The sequence below is a fragment of the Planococcus citri genome, chromosome 1 (genome assembly GCF_950023065.1).
Source record: "Planococcus citri chromosome 1, ihPlaCitr1.1, whole genome shotgun sequence".
Classification (NCBI taxonomy): Eukaryota; Metazoa; Arthropoda; class Insecta; order Hemiptera; family Pseudococcidae; genus Planococcus; species Planococcus citri.
The window spans coordinates 54,115,053-54,139,248 of record NC_088677.1 but is presented as its reverse complement, the minus strand read 5'-3'; the positions used below and the strand labels follow the sequence as shown (position 1 = coordinate 54,139,248).

General features: G+C 32.1%; 1 protein-coding gene across 2 annotated transcripts in view; it reads left to right on the top strand.

Moving 5' to 3' along the window:
- Positions 1-10,086: 10,086 nt before the first annotated feature.
- The window catches only part of trh (trachealess), a 185,677-nt gene continuing 171,567 nt past the window's right edge, over positions 10,087-24,196 (top strand). For both annotated transcript variants that reach the window (XM_065346261.1, XM_065346260.1), the window contains exon 1: positions 10,087-10,676. In XM_065346261.1, the coding sequence (XP_065202333.1) occupies positions 10,462-10,676 (215 nt within the window). In that variant the 5' untranslated portion in view covers positions 10,087-10,461. The remainder of the gene's footprint in view (positions 10,677-24,196) is intronic.

Here is a 24,196-nt window from a genome sequence, read left to right as displayed (position 1 = left end):
TCATCGTAAGTACTCAGTACAGCGAAATTTGCGTTTTCTTTTTTCAAAATATTCTCAGATGGTACCTACCCATGCTGGGCAATAAATACTTATTTTCTGAAGGAGTAAAATTACGATACTAGAATGAACTTCGATGTGAACGTATTACCCTCCAAAATGCATTTATAGTGTTTCAAAGTAGATAGGAATTTTCAATGAAGAAAAGCACACAGATTTTTACCTTTTAATAGTTTATTATACAATAATCTGTTATCTCGCGTTCGCGAAGATGCTGCTTATTTCACGATCCATTTACCATAAGCATACCTTTTACACATATTCCCGCACTCCTGCTGGTAAACGTATCGTATAGAACAATTTGAATTTAAAAAGATTCGCCGAGTTTTCATCGAAAGGGTTCCTCGACTAGATTAATTCCTTACGTCACCTCGCGTTGCTTCGATACCCTTGAAATTAGAAACCCTGAAAGATTTTCCATCCCATCGTAGTAGGTAGAGGTACCTATGTTTTGTCGGTAGCGTGGTGATTTTCACAGCGTAGGTATTGGTTAGGTTAGGTTATATGTATTTAAGGAATCGTATATAAATGATTATGAATTAGACTATAATAAACAAATTACTTATCATTAATAACAACTACTTAGTGACAAGATTTTACACAGGTAACAAGAGTTAAATTTGTTCTACTACACATACGTACGGACCTTTATAATGGCAAGTCATTAATCACGTACGAAGCGTAAATAACGTTTACTCGTATCTCGCCTCTTGTACACTAAAGCGTTTGTTGAACGAGATTTGATGACATGAGATGAGCGCTTTTTTGATACGGTTTCATTTTGATGTGCTGATTAATATATGTAGCGAAATGAGTATACTTCGTATGGATTTGAATATTACATGCATTGATGCATGGTTTTTATGTATACTTAGTAGGTACTTACACTTACCTACGTATACGATCGAGATGGAAAACTATTTGTATAATCCTAAATCTGATATTAGTGTTTCATATTCGTTGATATGTTTACATAGGTAGGTAGGTATTTGGGTATACTTATGTACCTAATAACGTTTTCATGCATATTCTTTGTGATATGATTTGTAAAAACGATACTTACTTAATTGAGCGTACCTACATTCGTAAATTGATTAGTTAACTGATTGATGGATCAGGTCGGAATGATTGTTTGTAAAATTAGGTGAATTAGATACCATAGGTAAGTACATATATGGTATATGTATACTTGTCAGAGTTTGATCTTACATAATGTTTCTAAGGATATTAAATTGGAGCGAGAATTGAATCGAGTACCTAATTGAACTTGACTTGAAACGGTTTAATTACCTAGGTACGTGTAAATCTTCAATTTATGAATTTAATTTTTTTTGCGTTTTGAAGAAATCTATTGATAAATGAAACGCTCCTCTTTCGTCTAAATTCTGAAGTTAATGTACCTAATTTTATCCAACTCGTTTCAAAAAATTTTTGAAATGTATTTTTTTTTTTAATTTAGAAAATTACAGTAATACCTATTTTACTATAGTGTTTTATTGTGCACGCACAACTCTCAAAACTGCGATGGTGTCAATCATGAATGAAAGGACCATCAGCTGACTGACAAGTTTCAATTTCAGATTTTAGATAGGTACAGATAGATAGTAGATACTCGTATTTGATTACATTTTTATTAATTTTGATTTTAAAATTTAAATTTCGATGCTTTGAGAAATTCATCCCAAAAACAACTTGGAACATATGAGGATCGATCAATTTTTCATCACGAACACTCTTGAAATCAGCTCAATTTCGGAAGGGAATAAGGGAAATCAGCCAAATTCATTCCACACAACTCACAAGTATAAGTAAAGTTCAGGGTTGTACAAAAACGTGTTTTTTTAAAAAAAAACAAAAAAAACGTTTTTTTTTGTTTAAAACGTTTTTTTTGTTTTAAAACAGTTTTTTTACTTGTTTAAAACTATGTGTTTAAAACACGTTTTAAACACGTTTAAAATGTGTTTTAAACACAAATACATTCGTTTTGGGTTCATCAGACATCAATTTTTAAGATGTGACGTCATAAAATAGCTATACAGCTCAAGAAATATTGAAAAATTGGAATCAAAACACAAAATTTGTCTCTAAAAATACTGTTTGTTCAATGTCACTTTTTTTCAACAAGAAATTAAAAAAAACGTGTTTTTTTTAGGAAATTGGAGTTGAAAAAAAACACGTTTAAAACAAAAAAAAACACTGTTTTAAACGGTTTTAAATGGCCTTTTTTGTTTAAAACATCGTTCTGTTTTTTTTCAGTTGTTTTAAACGTGTTTTAAACATGTACAACCCTGGTAAAAGAAACTCACACACAATTCTTTTTACATCGAGTATTATTATTTATTATATTTTATTGAATTAAATCATTTTTTCTTTTTTCATTTTATTATTTTTATTTGATAAAAAATTAAAGAATCTGAATTAGCCCCTTGCAATGACAGCGTATGCAAACAGTACAGCAGTAAAAATGCAATAACGTGGTCACCGGCATGGTCACCGGTCACGTGATGCTTTGTTTACTTCGAAAATATGATTATGATACGACTACTCCGTGTGCATGTGTTTTTCATGTTATAATTGTTTAAATTGTTATAAAATTTTGTAAAATCGTTTAATTAATGTTTAGTTTATACTTATCCTTTGTTTTTCAGTTTTATGACAATTCCAATGATTCATGCTTTTCTTCGCGTTCTCTTGAGTCGTGTCACTTCTGTAGCAGTATTACCTTCAATTCGGTCCATTGCATTTTGGTTTGGAAAGATTGAACTTCGATCGAATTAAAATGTATTCCAATCATTCTCAATTCCACAAGTCATCTGCACGTATGATCGCAAGTTCTGAAGATACGTAAGTAATTCATTTTACCGAAGTTGCTATATAATCTTGTTTGCTAACTATCTCATGAATGATGAAATTGTATCATTTCATCGTGAAGCTCATTGAAAGCACTGCATATAGTATTTTAGAATCTGCTGAGTTTCGAATTCAATCCTGAAATCAATGAAGTTTCGAAATTTGATCAATTTTAATCTTGTTTCAGCCAACTTATCTACCTGCTGAAATCGTTTCAAAAGTTGATCATACACAATTCATTGCAGCATAATTTCTGGTATGCATGATAAGTATTTCAAATCTACTGTCTGCGAATAGAAGCATAAGTATAGTCGACGTTCACTATTTCGCATTCTTCCAAATTCCCACTTGGTCGAATGCAACAGCTCTACAACAATAGAGAAATTGTTTATCAACATTATAAGTATACGAGTAGTAAGTCGATGGTGCATCGTATTGTCATCGTGCAACCGTCCATAATATAATATAAAGTCGTCAAATTGGACATAAAATTGAAATAACGTAAGAAGGGTTATTTGCCGGCATAAATGAGCGAATAAATGACCCCGAAGGGTTCGGAAACGATTGTTGGTAACGGTTGCGGCTTGTATGCGCGATGATCATGGTCGAATATAATGACCATTATGGTAGCCGCGTTCAAACCACCTTATTGCTTTTATTGTCCATTTCTGCCGTTTTAATAGATGTTTTGCCCCTCGCTAATTGCTCCTATTCGTCTTAATAATAGGCGAACATATTGTTTTAAGGGTTCGAATAAAACCTCATATCTTTCAATTTCACTTTTTCGATAGCCATTATTGGCGGAAAGTTTACGACGACAGAACTTCTGTGTCGAACTCTAGGTGGCCTTTTTTTATTTTTCTGTGTTGTGAAACAAATTGCGCAATTTGTGGTGATTTTAACTCTTGTTCGACGGTATCCTAAACAACGAACGGTTTGATGTGAGACAAGGACGACTTTTCCCACAACATGGCGCGCGTTCGATGAAATAGCTATAGACTCATCTACTGTACGACAAAATACCAATATTCAGCCGAAAGGGTTAAACCGTATATACGTATAGGTATATATGAGGTTATTTCTGATGGATGACTTAATACATATAATATGCACAGTAGTGACGTACATAGTATGGAAAGCAATAACAACAAGTAGGCTTTTCGTACTTTAAAACATAATTTGACGTTAATCCGTCCCTAAGGGTAATTCGGTAAAGGGTAAATTTCACACTCGAGCGGTTTTCCATTTTTTAAACTCTCTCGCGAAATGTTTTCCGAGGCCTAACGCCTTTTCAGAGACGCGTTCAAGCGCGCTATCTTTACCCCAAGATGTCACACTCGAATGGAGATTTTGTATAAGATACGCTAGGTTTTTAATAGCGTACAATGCAACAACTGATAATTGCAATACCGCAAAAATATTTCTATTATTATTTTATAAATAAGTGGCGGTTACCGACCCTGATTTTTTTTCACTCCACATTACTCATGGAACCCATTGCGCTAATGGAGCCAGCTTTCCGCCTTCGGCCAAACGTACTTTTAAATGATTTTCAATGTAAAATTTAAATCATTTACCAATCGATTCTAAATTACTCGCGTTGTATGTAGTAATTTTTTGATATTTTTAACGTATTCGAATCTAACACGACGAGTCTTCCTGTTCTTTCCTCTTTTTACATCGAAACGAACCCTGTTTAATTTATCCATCTCCATCGTCGTCAAACAGATAGGTAACTCCGAATAGAAATCTTATATTATTAAGACGTAAGTTATTATAAATTAATCTTCGAAGCTATAGTGAAAAAAATCCTAAAAGAAAATAAAGACTGAATGAAATATAATTTGTATTAAAGCTTCACAGGAGGTCAAATCATTCACAATACTCTAAACATTATGGTAAAACGTTGATTTATGGGTTTTAAGACAATAAGAAGCAACTCTACCACCACAACTCTGTACGTAAAGTACCATTCCGTCCATTCCTATACCTAACCCATCTTATAGGTATCTTCGATTCGGATGTAAACCTCAATCGGTCACGTTTTTCACGTAGAAATGATTTTTCTTCGACTAATCTTAAGACGACGACGGTTAATTAGATTTAATTATTGACGTCTGCTGAGAAATTTTAATTCTTTTAATGAATTGTTTCTTTTTCCATCTTGTTCTTTATCCCTTAATCTTTCAACAGGTGTTCAGTTCGTATGAATGTATGAATCCGAGTCCGACTTTCTGTTCGAATGAAAGAAATTAAAAATTGAATAAGCCAACAGAGATATAAATTATCAATGATATCGATGATACTGATGGGCGTGACTGAATAATATTAAAATGGCCGAAGAAATTCAAAATAAAACGTGGGTAAGGTGAAAGTTTGTATCTACTTTGTATACCCAACATTAAAGCCATACCTGAAGTTATTTTTTAGTTGTTGTACTTTTAAGTATCATATGATTGCTCTATTTTTGTTATTTGGGGTTATTTTGAACTAAAATTTATGTTCAGGCTATATAGATGGTATTTTTTATAAATGAAATTTCTTTGACATTGTGCTTTTGTGTATATATAGGTAGGTATACCTACCTATTATTTTATATTAAAAAACCAGAATAAAATTACAAAATATATTTTTTTTAAATGATCAAAATTTGGGAAGAAAAATGCCCATTGTCGTTTCAATTTCATCTTCAAGCACTGAAAAAAAAATTGAACCAATTTTTCACGAAACGTTTACTGTCCAAATTTGAGTCAATATCGATCCAAATTTCAGAAAAATCGCCTATCTCAAGTTTCCTTAGTTTCTAAAGCTGAAAAAAAAACAGATATTTTTCGAACAGCACACCCTACACTCTTTTTTTTTCTTCGCAAATGTTCATCAGAAAATTTTTTTTCATTAATTGTTTACTGATTGAAGGTTGCTAAAATTACGTTTTGAATTTGTATAATCATCACTTTCCGATGTGATATTTATAAGTTCGTAATTCAGCTTGAAAGCATTTTAATTCTGTTTCTGTAATATGTGATTTTTACTTCATGAAGATCGTCCCGCGCTCGGTAGCGTAGTGGTAAAGCCACGATTTCGCATGCTTGAGTGGTCCAAAACCGAAAGTCGTCGGTTCAAATCCCACTGCAGAGGCAAGAGTTTTCATGCAATGTATTGCATAGTGTTGGCAAGTAAACATGCGCGGGACCTTTTTACCCAGAAAAATAATTGTTGTTTTACTTGAATTTATTTCAATTTTTTTCAAATCTGAAGCAGTAAAAACCATAATACTAATATGAATCATTATATTGATAGTTATCACTTATCATATTAAATTGAATTCGAGTAAGATCAAAATTTTGCTTTTGTATGGAATTTTTATGAAAATTACATGGGAAGTTGAATATTTTATCGACTTTTTGCACCCTACCCAGTTGAGTTTTTAATATTTCAGTTTGTTAATTTTAATTTTTAATTCAGTTGTTGCCGTATAATTTATTCAATCAGGTACTTACATATTTTTCATTGATTTGATAATGTACCTACCTATTGACTGAAATATTAAGACTTCGTTTGTTTCAATTTCAATTTCAACTTCATGAATGTACACACAAAAATATTCAGATGCAACTTCAATTTAGATGGAAACTTTGTGAAATTGTGTTGTAAACAAATAATTTTTTTCAACTGAAAAGATTAAGGTTAAAAATTCTTGAACGCAAATGTTTTTTTAAAACTCAAAAATGAAACTTTCATTTTTATTGAATTTCTTGTTGAAAATCTCCGCTCCTCTTCCCAAAAAAAAATCGGATGACAGATTTAATTAGATCAAAATTGATCATGGATTTGAAAAAATATCTATTTGTATTTCATTAAATATTTAGTCTGAAAATCCATCTTTGATTATAGGGTTTGGTGTGTGGATCCAACTCAATCAAAAACATTCTGTAACGTAACTTCTTGTGTTTTTTTTTTTTTTGATAAGATTAAGATTTTATAGAAAAAAAATCATCGTGATCCAAAACAGGACTTGAATCACGCTATACCAGTAGGTATTTTTTGAGCACGAAAGTGAAACGTTTGAAATCTTATTTTCATATTATTCTGAATTCAAAATCTGAATCTACGCACTATCATGATTTAGAGCCTCAAAAAAAAAGTTACAGTTATTGCATAAATATAATTTTAAAAAAAGAGTTTTTGATGACTCTGCTGTTTAAAGGTTGAGGGGAGGGGGGTGGGAAGAGTGTGTTCACCTAAAAATTAATTTTTATTCAGTATTTTCAAGTTTTGGAGATGGTAATTTTCCAAAGAAAAACAAAGTAACCCCCTCCTCCCTCTCAGCCCAATTCCCTCTACCTTTATCGCTAATAAGTAGTTGGCGATTTGGGTTTTGAAACTGGAAAAATTTGTTTGAAAAATTAGTATCTACTTATTATGTTGAAAAAAACTATTGGTTGATCCTTGAGGTGGCTAAACTAGAGAAATTGGTCTGAGAGTCTAGTCCTCGAGTTTGAAAAATTGGAAAAATTGACATTAAAAATAATTGAGATTATTCGAAAAAAACCGTTTCCTCCCTCCCCGCTCTCTCCTCGAAAAAATACCTGGAAACCTTGCTCATCTTCTTAATTTTTATACATTAAAATTTAAAACCATAAAAAATGTTTTGTTTATTCTTTTTCATTGGATTTCGTTTTTTGAAATATTGAAAAGAGTCTTTGAAAACTGTGTTCTGAATTACTTATTAGGTGAAATTAGTCGTAAATTCAATTTTTTTATTAATTATTTTGAAAAGGGAGTCCTTCTACAAGCTGTGAAGGGAGAATTTTGCCACCTGACTGTAATTTCAGCTAAGGATGAGAGAAAGAATCATGTTTCCTGTAAGTTCAGAAAATGTGAAATATTAAGGCTTTAAACAAATTGTACTTTGTAGGTAGGTACGTAAAAGTCTTATAAAAGCGATATGCTTGAAGAAACTCTTTGCAAAAAGTGTGTATTTTCAGTTGTTCAATTTGAACTTCACTTCCCCTTTCCTTTCTCGTTGGATTGCACTGAAATACTCGTACGTTGTTGTGCATGTTTGAATAGCGAAGAACTGTTGTGTTTTTGGGGGGGGGGGGGCAGACATCACAATATTTCCAACTAACTCATGTACAAATTTACAAGTGGATATATGTAGTTCGATAGATTTGTATACGGAAGAAAATAAAAAAATGAAACGAACTCATTATGCCTCCTTAACATATTGAGGCCACTAGAATCAAATGTCTACTTCTCCACTTTTTTTCAAAAATGAGTTAAGCATGGTTTGGTATACTACAACATGTGCCGCATCCGATGAAAATGTCAAAATTTCAATTTTGTGTAAGGAAGTATGGTTAAACAGCGTGTAAAGTTAGGGGTTAGAATCAAAAGTGTACTTTTTTAATGGAGAAGTCAAGTTTAGAAACGAACCTGGTGGAAATTGAATGAAGGACTAGTGTTATGCCTTGAAATTAGGCTTGAAATTGAATAAATTCATCAAGTGAGGACCCTTCCCCCAAAAACACCTTTCATTTTTATTAACAAAAATTAATTTTTTTTACTTTGAAAAAAAAGGAAAATTATTTCAATTTCCAAATAAATGGTCATAAATGCAATATTATTTTAATTTCTCAAACTTTCCAAGCTTTTTTCAACTTTTAGCACCATATTACTAGAACAATTTTTGATTAAGTGCTCTAAAACGATGTAAAAAGTGTACGGTTGGAGACAAAACTTAACTTCTCCTAACTTCAAACTGCCCAGGAACTCTTACGGCAACGCGTAGGGTAAAACAAACATGTGGGTCACTATCGTCATGTTGGTACAAAAATATTAGACATATTACCTCGGTATTTTATGTTACGATAAATGCTAGGGAGGTTTTTTGCGTTTTTCTCAAAAAGTTCGAAAATGGAGAAGTAGAGATTTGATTCTAGTGGCCTCATTATGTGGATGAAAATATTGAAAAACTTCTCAAGCTCGCCGCATGCTTTTGTAATTTTTAAATAACTCGATTTAATCCAACACATCTTGTGATATTCCAAAAGTTTCCAATTAAAAAAAAAATATCATCTCGGTTTTGAGGAGAATTAGAAATCGTGATGTTCCTGGAGGCGGGGGGGGGGGGGGTGTTTTGTTTTAATTATCCGTAGAATGGCGGCCCACACCTATATGTAATCACCATAAAACTGAAATCAGTTTCCAATGAGAAAATATTTCTTAAAGATACGATTTTTGATTTTAGCCCTCAAAAATTCAATTTTATAAAATTTGAATAATTTTTGTTTTTTTATTTTTTTACAGTTCCTATTTCACTCCTGCAAAATTATCATCCTGGAATTGAAAAAATGATTGCAATTCATTTACTCGTACTCTAAATCGACTATTATTTCAAATTCTCATCTGAATTTCACCAATAATGAAAAATCAAATAAACAAATCAAAATGGTAGGTAAAATCACTAATTAGAATTTTACGACGCATAAATACAAATTTTAATTGCTCAAAATTTTAGCAATTTGAATTTCTTCGTTCCTGATCGCTTGTATATTTTGCCATTTTATTTTTTTATTTTGATAAATAATTAGAATAAGGTAATATAGATTAAATAATTCAAAAATAAAAAATAAAAACAAGCAGCAACGTATAAAATTTAATTTCATTATGATTTCAGCCGACCAGCCGTCAACTTCTTGCTTCGAATTCTAATCAAGTCGAGAAAGAAATCCGATTTTCATTTTCGCGGGAGGAAAAGATGTATTATCGATTGAGTATGGTATCCGGTTCAGTACAATTCTATCCGCCTAGAAGTAAGCGAAAGCTACCTATTGCTCGATGAAAAATATTCAATTTCTGCATTAAAAAAAAAAAAGAAAAACCTCGCGCTTCGAAAACCATAAAAACAACGCTGGAAGACATAGGTTAGGTATCAATAAGAAAAAGTACACTTTGTCGAAGGCGTTTCGTTGATAAAAATTTTTGCATATCGTAGTTTACCTTTCGAGAGCGATTTCAATACACCCAGCACAGCAAGAACCGCGATAATCCCTTCTAAAATAGTAACACACCTGTTGCGAATGGGCGGAGTTTAAACACGCGTTGTTGCTTACAAGCTCCGGTTCTATTCATCACGTGACGTAATCAACTCTTCCGCTCCCTTTTATTTCATATCACGGTATCAGTAAGATGCTCACGTGAAATCGTATTATCAGTATTTGAGTTCTTCTTTCGAGTTAAAGTGGTGTGCTTAACTCGTTCTAATTTGTATTTAAATTAGTGTTTTTCTTTTCAATTTTCACCTTTTTATTTAAATTAATTTACGGTATATTTAAATTAAAATTTTATCCGGTCGAATTATCGATTAATTGGGTTAAATTTTTTCGGTGTGTGTTGATTTGTTTTTTGGTTATCGGATTTATTTCATTTTTAGTTTTTTTTTTTGGCGCGATGTTTACGATTATCGTACGGTTCGATTGTACGTATTTTTCGATAGTTCACTAAATCGGTTGTTAATTCGGTATTTCTATTTGCCGATAATATCAGTTAATGCACGGATTGGCGGTAGAACTGGATCACACGGCAGGATTTGGCTCTTCACCATGGGCAGCAGCTATGCTGCACCCTTCGGCAGCTACTATGATGCAAGTTGCCCCAGACCATCATGGTTCCTATCACGCAGCCGCGGCTCATCATCATGCCGGACCGCCACCTACCGCTTTACCTATGGATTTGCACATGCCCCAAGCATTTCCTTATTACAGGTATCGTTACGGTTTCCGAAATTTACGTTTTTTTTTTTGGTATCGATTGGGTGTTTATTGCATATGATAGCAGAATATTACGCTTTACCTATCTATTTTGATAATAATCTTAATAAAATGAAGGATAGACTCGGTGATATCGTAAGGGATTATGGAAAAATTAAGCCACGTGCTGTTTTCGTGTCATATTATTGTACAGTATTGCGGTGAAAATTGGTTAGAATCTCAGAAAGAGGATACGATACTTAATTCTGCGTTCAAATATAACCTATTTTACATATTATAAAAGTTTTTCATACGAGAAGTATCAGGAAGTGCCAATTATTAATCTAAACGTTATTTACAATATGAAAATCTTGGGGAAAATACCACGAAATGAACCAGTTAGAAGATCTGTTTAATGTTAATCGCGTTTATCACGCTTTCAGTTTCCTTTTAAAATTCGATCCGACGATAATGACGTTAACGATAACATTTTGACAGATTTTTCTAATTAGGAAGCCTTCAACGTATTGAATTACTTTTTGCTGTTTCTTCGACGAATAATTTAAAAATAATGAATTTTTTTCGCCATTCTACAAGACGTGTGTGTATAGTTGAAAACATAAGTGCGGAAGGATCGAGCATTCATAAAGTATTACGAATAGGTATAGAATTCAAAACATATAGATACCTATAGGTAGACTAAATGTGAGAAATTTATGTTATATTAAAAAACGACTATTTTAACGTGATTTATAGGTAAAAATGTAATAAATTTTTTCCCGTCTCGCGAAGAAAAAAAAAATTATAATAAAGACTCTCGGTGGTGTGTTTGTAAGGCGACATAATGAATATTGAATGTGATAATAGCTAATATATCGAGGTGCGAGTTTCATATACTAGAATGTGTGACCTACTCAACATGAGGTCGAATAACCTTTTTTACGGATATTTCTTTGCCTGCTTACTCATATATGTAATAGTGTAAGGTGGACTTGACGCGATTCTCTCGCCACTGATTAATAAATTAAGCTCGCACATGCTCATGATCGTGTATATACATTACCTATGCATTATGCTGACTAGAAGAAAAAAGATATTTAGTTTTATTAATTTTCGAAAAATCATAGTTATTTTACGATCGTCTATTTTTTTTCATTTTAGAAGAGATAGGTGTTTAACTGATAATAGATTGGAGTTGGTATAGGTATTATGATTATGTACGCGAGTGTGAGTTTAATATTAAATTTTTTACTCGTATCTGGAGAAAATTATGCCACACTACATAGTTCATTTGTTAATTCGTTAACTAATATATTCGGCGTATGGTTTTTTTTCCTTTTCTATATAAATATTAAGTACATTATGAGGAATTTGAAACTCATAAACTCTTCGAAGCCATATCGAGATGGTGGTGTCTCGTAAAAGGTATATTTTATGACGTACTAGGCTTTTATAACGGTGTATACGAATTTACCAACTTTATCGCGATTCCAAAATCAATGAAAGGCGAATAAAATGGCAATAAAATCTACACAGTGGGGTCTCCTCTCCTGCCTTGGTTGGGTTCATCTTTATTATGGGGGTATATATACGAGAGCGTGATATGAAAAGCGTTGATGTGGTGAATTTTCACGTTTTGGATTTCTTTTACTTGTTGAAATTCGAAATTCGATCTAATTAACGAAATTGAAATTTATGGGTTGTTTTTGAATTTATCGTCTACCCAGGTACTAAATTTAAAGAAAAATTGAATTGGACTGAATTTCTATTTTGAAATTCTTTTCAATTATCAAATTTTAAAATTATGATAACGTTTTTCGTTTTTTTTTTTTTTTTTTGGAAATTAGTCATACATATTTGAGATTTTTTTAAACTTCTGATCGGTATTTTCATTGCACGCATAATATCTAAATAGGATTTTTCATCATCATGGAAATCTGTTTTTCCCGCTTTGTAATTTTTATAGAAAATAATATCTTGAATAATTTTTGTGATGAATCGTGAATTCGATTTTAATTGGTTAAAGAAAAAACGAGAAATAAATTTTCTATCAAATTTTTACCCTATGATTAAAAGAAGTCATCCTCGACCTCGTTAAACTTGAGTTAGATCCAATTTTTTTGATGTTGCACATAGTTTGGTGTACCTATTTGTGTTATAATATTCTTTCAGAAATTACCAAATTATTACTCTCTACAAAAAAATTGATGAAAAATGTAGAAATTGGGCGAGAAATGAAAGATTAGTGTAATGAAGAGTCGGAAGGTTTGTTGACCAGCAAAAAGTATATAGGTACTTAGATACAATGATAATTGTGTTCTGATTGATCGATTTTTAAGTATTCATCGAATTGGATTGGTTACACTTTCGTATGCAGTGAATACAGCTGAATTCTTTATCATTACCATAAGTATACTCTTTATGCACAATTATAAGTGTCATTTTTTTTCTTGTGGAATAGTGCACTGATTTTCTATTTTTGGAAGAATGGGAGAGGGAGCTCAATTTTATGTGTTCGGCGCTTACAAGAATTGAAGGGCTAAATCATCAACTATCCTATGAATGCATTACAATACTCATTGTTCCCTTTAAAATTGATGAAATATGAAAAAAAAATGTTTAAAGTTGTGTGAACAAAAAAATGACTAAGGCGGTTTTCACCATTAGCTCTTCAATTGTAAAAATTGTTCTTATTCCTGAAAATTCAAAAAGAATTTTTCCATTCAATGTGAATTTATTTATGTACTTAGGTATTTATTTATGGCACTGAATAACTATTCACACTATTGATCTGCCTTTTCCATAGTCTTATCACTCAGTCTTAGTTCTTTTTTGAATACCCTGCCAGGTTTTGATTGAGCTATTTTGATTTTTTTAAAGATTTTTTTCAGTGAGGTGTCTTTTTCTGAATTTTTGTTCAATTTTCTTCACTTGTATTCTTTTTTATTCAAATTTTCCCATTTTAAAACTATAAGTAAATTGACGTTTTGATTTTTTTTTGAAAGGAATTTGGTTACTTTTACTCAATTTTGTTATGACGTCTTCATTTTTGCTCATGAGTGTTCGATTATATCTTGAATGAGAAATTTTTAATTGGCATTTTACGTAGATTTTATTTTTTTGAATATTTGGTCTAGTCTACATAATTTTCAAATTTTACGTTCTAAGTGACATACCTACCTGTGTGAGATTCTATTCAATGTAGAGTCGAATTTCTCAAATTTTTCCTCGAATTTTTTTGTGGAACATTTTCGTTTCATTTAAAAATTAATCTCGATGTAATGGCGAGAAAATGTTATACCTACTTACTCCAAGTATAATTTTGTATTCCTTTATTCTTCTCAAAAATAGACTTTTCATGGTGAGAAAACTGTATAAAATTCAAAATTTTTCATCGCAAGCAAATAGCAATCAAACCAAGCTGAACTTGACTTCTGCTCAAATTACTCGTATCTCAAAAATAGTAAACCTCTTGGAATAAATGAATCACTCTCTATACTGATAAGTGATGAGAAATTTCATGTTCTACAATATTTTGACCATCTTCATTTGGCTGAAATTCGGCTCACTAAAAGTTCATTTCACTCACACCTCAGAACCAAATTTTTAGGTGCCGAAATTGATTACAGCGCTTTCTGGAGCGATTTCAGTGTGCCGGAGAAAAACTAATTTCTGCTGGAGGTTCCAGATCGTCTCATGAATGGTCGCAATCGATTCTGGAACCTATAACCAAACAGCTTTTTATCTCGTGGTTTATCATTTTTATGAAAATTTTGTCAGTAAATGGGCTATTTCAGCTATTTTAAAAAATTCGCCGAGATTCGAAAAATTAATTTCGGCAGCTGAAATGAAAATTTGGTTCTGAGGTGTGGGTAAGATGAACTTTCAGTGAGTCAAATTTCAGCCAAATTGGAGGCGAAGAGTTGACAAGGTTCCCGGGTTAGGTAATTTTCAATTCTCATTGAAATATTGATTAAAATTTGCAGCTGGTCTTCAATATCAAGCTGTTTTATTTTTAGGTACATATTTCATTTTTTTTTGTTTGTGTTTTCTTGGTAGTATTTCAGTTTTCAACATTCTAAAAATCATCCAAAACTCCAATTGGCAAAACCTATGGAACTCAATAACAAATCACAAACTATTTACCCACAAAAAATCAATCCTCCCTTGGCAGCATCTTAGTCACCTAAATAGATCAGAAGAAATTATATAATCACCCGCCTCCGAATTGGTCATGCCAAATTAACCCACAGCTATTTGTTCACCAAAGCTCCCAAACCCACCTGTCCATTCTGTAATTCTGAAATAATCTCCACTCAACACCTTCTATTCTATTGTCCCTCCCTCAAAACAAAACGTCATTCCTTAAACATTTCAGACCTCAACCCTACAATTCCTGACAATATCAAGCAAATGGAAAACATTCTTAAATACATCAAAGAAATCAATCTTTCAAACCAAATCCAGACTAACCCCTCGAAACTGGGCGTAAAAATCCTGGCAATTATACACGCCCAGTATAAAAAAATTTCAAAAAAAAAACTTTGATAATTATTAGGAAAGGTGGAATTTCACTGGACTTCTTTTCCCTCTCAATCGCAATAATCGTCCAATTTCTTTTTATATTTTTAATTTTGTTTGAATTTCTGTAAATTTTTCTCTATTTTTGGAAAATTTTGTTGTTGGGTTATCAAATTTTTCATTTTTCAATTTGTTTTGATTTTTTAAATTTATTTTTGTGGAATTTTCAGACGGCTAATTCAAGTTTAACACTGTTCATAGTGTTCATTCATTTCTGTATCAACTTTTGACATATTTTGAATGTCAACTTGTCAACTTCCATTCCAATATTATTTTAGCCTTTATTTTATTGGTTGGTGTAAAATTTCTATAATGTGAAAACCAAAAAATATTCCGTCGATTATTTTTGGAATAATTATATCTAGAGGAGAAGGTACAATTATGGACCCAGGTACAAATATGGACCCCCCTCTGTTTAGAGAATACTACTAGCGCTGCGGTCACGGTCTGTACTAAAAATTGTTCTAGTAGTGTAGTAATGACGATCTAGTTACATATTTTGGATCGATGCAAAATTCTGTGTCTGCAATCAGCATTTGATTTTTTTTTCGTGATTTTTTGTTGCCATTGGAAAATTTTACTCTGTTTTCTTTTAATAATTGATGTACTTCCAATAACGTTCAAAAAAAAAATTATTAGCGAAATAAGTAGCTCTCAGTGTATACTTTCAGAATATGCTTTCATACTTGTCATTACTTTACTCGATTTTCGTATTTTTTTCCATTTTTCATAAACTGACAAGTTTTTTTACGTTGGTATAAAATAATATGGACCCCTAAATTTTTTCATATAGGTAATTTTTCCTAGAATGCTGAGAAAAAAGCAATCAACAAATAAGAGAAGTCCTAAAAGACGGAAATGGGACGAAGAAAGTATGGTACGGGCCATTTTAAAAGTAAAAATAGTAAAATCCAGAAAGTTCGGTTTTTTCTTATGAAAATCGATTTTTTTTAATTTCGATTTTTTTCATGTATTTGATGTTTATTGTCATGCATTCGATGTTTTTTTCATATACTTAAGTTAAAAAACGTCTTTAAATATATTTTCGCATCATTTTCTGCAATTTTTAGACATTTTTTTAGGGGGTCCATATTTGTACCCGAGTCCATATTTGTACCAATTTATGTCACTTTTGTAAAATTCAAATTTCTCCGTGAGTTTTCAACCAAAAAAAAAAAATTTTTACACAATATACTAGAGTCTTTGGCCTTTCGAATGGTATATTCGAAAAACAAATTTGATAATTTTTTCTACCCTTTAAAGCCAAAAAGCTAGAGGGGGTCCATATTTGTACCTTCTCCTCTACCTGTCTAGGTGTCTACCTAATGTCAAATCATCTGTATAAGTTTTACTGATGTATGAAATGTTCACAAACAAAATTTCACCTATAGGATACCTTGACCATTAAAATAAAGCTACCCTCTACTCCACTCTTTCTCTCTACGAACATCAACTTTGCTTCAGAATTTCGCGTCCTTGAGTCTAGCATACGTTAAAATTGTTCAATTAATTGCGCACTCATTCTCTCAGTGTTTCACTTAAGCACTACGACGAGTATGTATACTCGATATTATAATAATCCACCACAGCCGCAACCATCGTGCAAATATTGTAGCTGCGGCGGCGGCGGCGGCGAGAATTACTCGACAAATAAATCGTTTAGCACAGGCACGCTGCTGCCTTTCAATAAACACTCGCGAGCATTGAATATAAAAATGTTAGTTGTTATTCAAAGGATTTTTTTTCGCTACGCTCAACTCAGTGCAGCGCAGCGCAGCGTCGCCCATATGCAAACTATGCAATTTAAAATGGATTAAGAAAATCGAGTTAAAATAAGCTTTTTGGTGCAATAACTTAAGAAAAAAAAAGGGCATACTGCACTTATGAAATAAAAAAAAGAAAACCACTTCGTTACGAGGAGGGTTGCGCCAGCAATAGTTGCCGGATTGATAAAAATGAATCAAATAACGCCTCCAGAAAGCGTCTGTATTAGACAAGGGGAAGAAGGGCGGATGGGAATAAATCGCTTTTAAAGGGTGCTACACGCTTTACGCGCCCTAGTACCGTAATTAAAATATACTGCCAATAATGTCATCTTATTTACTATGTAAAAATACCGTCGGTCGCGGGTTTATATTATACGACTTCTTAATGTGGTATTAAGTTGTTAGTGTTTCGTGTATAAAATAAAAAGAAATATATATAAATTATACGTAGGTACGACGAGTTTTACACACACGGATTAAAAGAACGAATTAATCGTAGTAAAGTCAAAAGTGTACATAATATAGAAGTGAGGTAGACTAGAGAAGAAAATAGATATCTATTCGGTGTTTTTCATAAATTTCACGCTAAATTCAAACAAATTTGTATACCTACCTATACGTATGTTTGGTATCTATGTACATGTTAGGTCATTGTCATGAGGGTATAGAAGCAGATCAAGATTAAAATAAAAAAAGAGTATGCATAAACTATGTGTAAACGGTGTTCGATAATTGTTTTATAAGTGTTTATCTATATCATAATATACCTATAATATGAGAACGATGAAGAAGCCGAGAATGAATATTACAATAGCCGAGCTTTGTGTGTACGATATAGACGGACGTACTATAGATATCTGTATCTTCTAGTATATTTATGATACCTATGAAAAGCATAGAGCAGGGTTAAAAACAAGATGTAATCATTACAAAACTGTCCAGACAAGGGGGTAATGGACCGCAGAATTAAAAACACGAGAACCGAATTCAGGCCCTGGCTATATCTATATGGCCGAGCAAAATGAGCCGTATTTAAATAACAAGCCTGGGAACATTTACAAGGTAGATTAATTTTTTTTTCTTTTTTCATTCTCGTAGTTTTTTTTATTTCTTCCCTCCTCCGAAATCGATTACTATAGAAGCATCATTTTTGATTATTAAACAGGCTACTACTTTCGAGATAGTTTGGTATTTTTAATAGCCATGACTACATGGTTTGCCTCGGTTACGTTTAATTTAGCTCATCGCTCGCTGGCTCGCTTTTCATCTAATGCTGATGATCGAGATGGCTGGATAGTGGATGTACCTACTACAATATACGAGTTTAATAATCGATATGATATAGTTAATCTATCCAACGGTATCGGTTTTATAATCGGTCTTCAAAATAAGACATTTTTCGAGTAATTAAAATTCGCAAGTTGGGCCGCCTCATCGAGCTTCTGTCCATCGTGGTGTGTGATGTTTCTGTATGTGTGGAAATTTCCGTTTGGTTGCCTGAAGCGATCGAGATCGAGTGTAGTGTGTTGAGGTAGTCTGCAAGATTTTTTATACCCGTACTTATAGCTTAAAATAGTGAATTTTTTGGAGTTCGGATTTTAAGGGGGATTAAGTAAGTGTATCTAGAGTGAAATGGTCCATCTGCTATGTATTATACGAAATTGAAATAGGGCCAATTGATGTACCTAATTTTAACTTGAAAAATCACGCGGAACCACTCATCCTCGATAAAGAAACGAACCCAGTGAAAAATTTAAATTTCCTTTTCTCCCCTTAACACTAGTTTTTTTAAATGAGTCCAGCTTTAAAACTGATACGTCACAATTTTGGGTCGATGATGGGCCTCATATTGAAAAGTTTTCGGTGTGACCTGAAAATTGAAACAGAAAATAGTGATTCCAGAAAGTTTAATCAAAAATTGATGAATCGAAAATTTTCAAATTTTTCGAAAATGTGGAATGAGTTTTTTTTTTGTAAACCCGAATTTTTGGTTCTTCAATGATCCTTGAAAATGAAAGTCTATGTTTGAAATGGTTCAAAAATCTCAAAAATTGTGTTGTTAATACCGTTCTTTAATATTTTACAAGGATAGATTTTTTGAGAGGAAATGCGAGAAATTGGAATTTTTCAAATATATTATTAAAAAACTATTTAGATACTTGTTTTTTTCTGTTTTTATTTATTTTTTCATTGTTCATTCGTCAACTTTTTTCAAGCATTTTTTCATTTTTTGTGCGGGAAGATAAAATCCGGAAAAATATTTCCTCTTGGAAAGAAATTTTAATTTTTCGTGTTGGAAAATTGAAATATTTGACGCAATGCTTTGGGCTTTGCTAAAAGTCTTCCTATTGAAAGATTTGTGTTTTCAGTTTTTTCTCAATGGCAGTCCTAAATATTTCTTATTGCCTCACTTCTTTGGCTTTTATAGCATCATTTTTAAACATATCCGCGTTTCTTAAAAAAAACGAAGATACGAAAAAATGGAGTTTTATGGAAGGACTTGATATCATGTGACCAAGGGATAATGTTTTGATATTTTGTTCTAAAAGTTTGAATGGATTTTTTAAAATGATGCTTTGGTGCAGGCAATTTGATTTGATTGCTAATAATCTCTTTGATCATCAAGTTTTTTATGAATTTTTTCGAACAACTCAAGCAGGGCGTCCATGCTCTGGAAAAATCGGAATAATTCTGGAACTTTCAACCGTATAAAAAAATCAAGGAATTTTGCAATTTTCACTCCAAAATCCGGAAATTTTGGAATACCTACGTATAATCTTTATTAATTGATAATTCTGCTATAAATTGAACAAATTTGACTCTTGTTAGTTTTCTAGTGAAAAATTAGATTTTTCATTGTGGCTAATGGCTATCTATACTGGTCGAAGAAAGTCTCCTCTTAATATTTCAATGCTCGGAATTCCGAACGAAAGAAAAGTCTGATAAAATATCATCAAATAATTTTTGAATGTTTTACATAGTAATTCATCAATTCCCCCTTCCCAAATTTCTTTAAAGTCAGAATTGATATCTAAAATGAAAGGATATTTCAAAAATTGATGCTTTTTTAAAAGTCTGGCATAATTTATGTACCTACGTATGTAATTAAGAATATTGTCACAATGTTTTCCAAGTTTTTGAAAGTAGGTATGACAAAATTGGAAAATTACTTTTTTGAAAGTTTCTAAAAGTGAGTTTTTCCAAGTTTTCAAAAGTCAGCCTGACGTGATTCTGCGTTACCAGGGTGTCTAACAGGTACTGCACGTACTGCAAGTACTGTAAAAGTACTGCATTGAAATCCTCGGTACTGCAAGTACTGCAAAGTACTGCATTTTGCCTGAAAAGTACTGTATTTTTTCTCAGAATCATTGATTTAAAATTTTTTAAAAACCTCAAAATGAGTTAATTGGTGAAAATTAAAAAAAAAAAATGTTCATTTTGTACCTTAAAAGATGGCAACACTTGTTAAATTAATACTTGTAAAAATTTTCTTGGGGTGGGGGGGGGGTCGGTGTAAGCTGGATAAAAAAAATGAGGTAATGCAAAAGGTACTGTAAAAGTACCGCATTTCTTCGGAGAAATTTTGTTAGGCACTCTGGTTACACAAATTTCAGAAAGACACCCCGCGCAAAAAACCTACCTATCCATATGTCGAAATCAAAAACAAAAAACAAATCGAGAAGAAGTAGTAAATTAAGGTTGAAAAGTACCTGTTTGATTGTATGCCTACGAGTACATTATAAATTTTCTTACTTTAAAAATTACCTACTACCTTACTCAGTTCATGTAATAATCTATAGTTTATAATTTGTTATGTAAAGGCTCATTTATAATGGTAATTGAAAAACATAAAATAAAATAATTGAAAAGTTCATCTGTCGTTTTTCAATGAAACCATTTATAATCAGTAATTGAAATTTCTGTGATTTTTCATTGAAAAGTTGGAATTTTCAACTTTTCAATTACTTTTGCTAGTTTTTCAATTACCATTATAAAAGAGCCTTAACTGTGCTGAATTTAATGTTGTGGTGTCCATAGCCTTAGTAGCTCGTATGGCACCCATAAAATAAAATAAAAATAAAAATCATCACTCAAAAGTACAGAAATTGGCCCAACATATTCAAAGAGCATAATAATTCTAGATCTTTTTTTTTTTTTTAGAATCATGATCAGAAAATTTTGAAAATTTTCAAATAATTTTGGGCCCTTGTTTTGCTTGAGCAGAAATTTGAAGTATCTTCTCTTCCTTTTTTAAGAGTAATTTTTGAAAAACAGGTTTGCATCAAAATTTTACAAATGCGTTGAAAAAATATCATGAAAATGCACGTGTTTTCGTGTTTTGATGTGAATGGGTTACCTACTAAATCAAAACTTTTCAAAAAAATTTTCCCTGGTTTTGTTCGAACCGCGAAATGTTCTCTCTCCCTTGAAAAATTGAAATCGGGTTTGCATTTCGTAATTATTAAGTAATATCTCACAATGTAGAGTTTTTTTTTCGCTAGTGAAAAAAAGTGAGTGGTTTTTCAGTGATGGGAAAGGGTTACAGCACAGTAAATTTTTGAGGAAAGATTTGAAAAATCCTAAAATTTGATTTTGAAAATTTGATGACGAACCCTAACTTTTTTTGATTGTTTGTTCTCATTTTTTGTTTAAAAAAAAATTATTCAATTTAAATTGAATTTTTCAATTGTGTTATGTTTTTGAATTCTTCAGAAAAAATTGCATAATTAAATGGGTAGGTGTCATAAATTTTGAGAATGAAGTGCATGCTGGGCAGTTGTATTATATCAATCTATGAAAATGTACCTTCCTTCCCCTCCTCCCATTTCTTTTGTCATAAAACATTCGACAAAAGTTTTTTTGGTTTGATTATACGAGTACATATTTATCACTATTAGGTACGTTTGAAAAAAATACCCTTTCCCCCACCATTTTGTATATCTAAGTAGGTAGTTGATATTTTAAAGATCTGTAGATATTGATGAATGAAATTGAAATTCTTACAATATCGAATATTCGTTGTTCCTCCTGCCAATCGCCAATCACACCTATGATAAATCCTTTGGATTCATTTTAAAAAACTTACTGTACTTGCTCTGTCTGCGTGTCTGTAAGCAAGTATACATACTCGTATAGTACCATGCGGTATATTTTTATAACCGCTTTACTCTATTAGCTCGAATGGCTTAAAGGTGTTTCCCTTCGGTTTAAATTCGGAAACGAGTGTACCAGATTAACGATCTCAAGTGAGAAGGAATAAATGCCGCCGCCTTATAGGGACGTGTTAAAAAAATCAAAGGCTTTGTACTTAGGGGTTATAAGGTGTTAGCATATAACGCCAGCTCATAGTTTGCATTTCGATTTCGCAGAAGGCGTTTGAAAAGCGCTAACGTATGAATATATTATTAGTCGCATCACGCCGTATGCAATATTTAAACCAAGTGATTCGTAAAATTTTACCCTATTTGTTTTATGCTAATTTCGTCGCAGTGTTTATGATTTGTTCGACAGACTCGACAGTCGACCAAAATTTCAAGACACATTCCAGTCTCATTGGTACATGGCATCGCGTGAAATTCTTCCCAACTATACGATACACCTAATTATTTACCTATTTGAAAAGTCATTCTTCCAATGTACATACATTGTACAATACTAATCATTTTTTCAAGAAGGAGGTACCTACCCTACCTGTTAAAATGTAATCATTTCGTCGAAACCATCATCTCGATAGAAAATTAGTCGTATCTATATGGTGCAACCACATACAGTAGGCAGTATAGACAGAGAAAGAGAGACGAGTTTGATTTCTTAGTCGATTTTAAGAACAACTGACAATAGGGTTGTTTTAGTTGTGGTTTCAATTCCCCATTCATCATTCTTAGTTTACGCGGTAAGAAGAAAAAACGCGGTTAAAATTACTCGTTCACTTGTGACACGCAGTACCTACTCTCATCTCTTCTTAATCCTGCAGTACACTTCGATCATGTAAACCTCATTATAATCTCGTCGTCTTTCTCGCGGGGAAGATGCTCTAAGTACAAAAAAACAACATCCGAAATATGTATTAGGGAAACGTTGATGAAATTTTTCATCATATACAGAGGCAGGCGCGTTATAAGATGCGACAGCTCGTTCAAATTGAAAATTAATATATTTTTTTGGGCTAAAGAAACGAAAAAAAAAACATCAACGATACGTACTACTTTACTTATGTACTGATTAATTTTGCAGTACGAAGAAGAAAAAAAAAACGATCACGTTTATTCCTTATGTATGATACATTATTCAACATTGGTTCAGCCATTATTACGTATTAAAAAACAACTCGCCAAATAGGTATAGTGCGGAGAATAACTCGACGCGTTTATTATTAACGAAACCGTATTGAATAACGTTATCGACGAGAAGCTCGTAACTTTCTCAAATTCAATTCGTTGTTGTGAGAAAAGTTTTTAAAATCGGTGTATGGGCTAAATTCAACAACCTTTCTTGTATGTCTCTGTTATACATAGATAGGTTTCGGTATAAGGTACCTAAGCTACCTATCTATATAATGATACGCGATCGTTCGGGTTCTTTTTTCTTCTTCATAGACTAACCGCAGATATTTTCTGTTCTTAATCCAAATGGTATATTGTCCGAAACCGAAGTATGTGGTCAGTTAAGGCAAACTTTCGTACTTTAATTATGCTGACTACTGAATCAAAACGAAATAAATCGTTTTAACGGCGTTCAATCGTATTGAAATTTGTAAAATCATTTCCAAGATATGGTTTACCAGTTGCCTCTTGATGTTCTGTCATAAACCACAAGGTCGATTTAATTCGACCATATAGGCTGAAAATTTTCCAGTGTTTTTAACAACAACGACAACTGTACCATACGCAAACCCAATTCAAAATTTAAATCTGTAATATGATATGCACTATAAGTACAGTGCTCGGTGTATTTCAAATATCGAAAAATGAAAATTTGCATTTGAGTGAAGATAGCTTCTCAAGTGTGTAATATATTTCACTTGCAATGTAGATGTTTAGAAAAAATTGTCGATTTGAAGCTTTTGAAAGAGTTAAATTGTCTGATGTGTGGAAGATCGTCCATTTTTTTGTATTTCTGCATATCTTTATTTTCTGTGAAAATTTTACCAAGAATATCTTAATTCATATTTTTTTATTCGTATTTTCT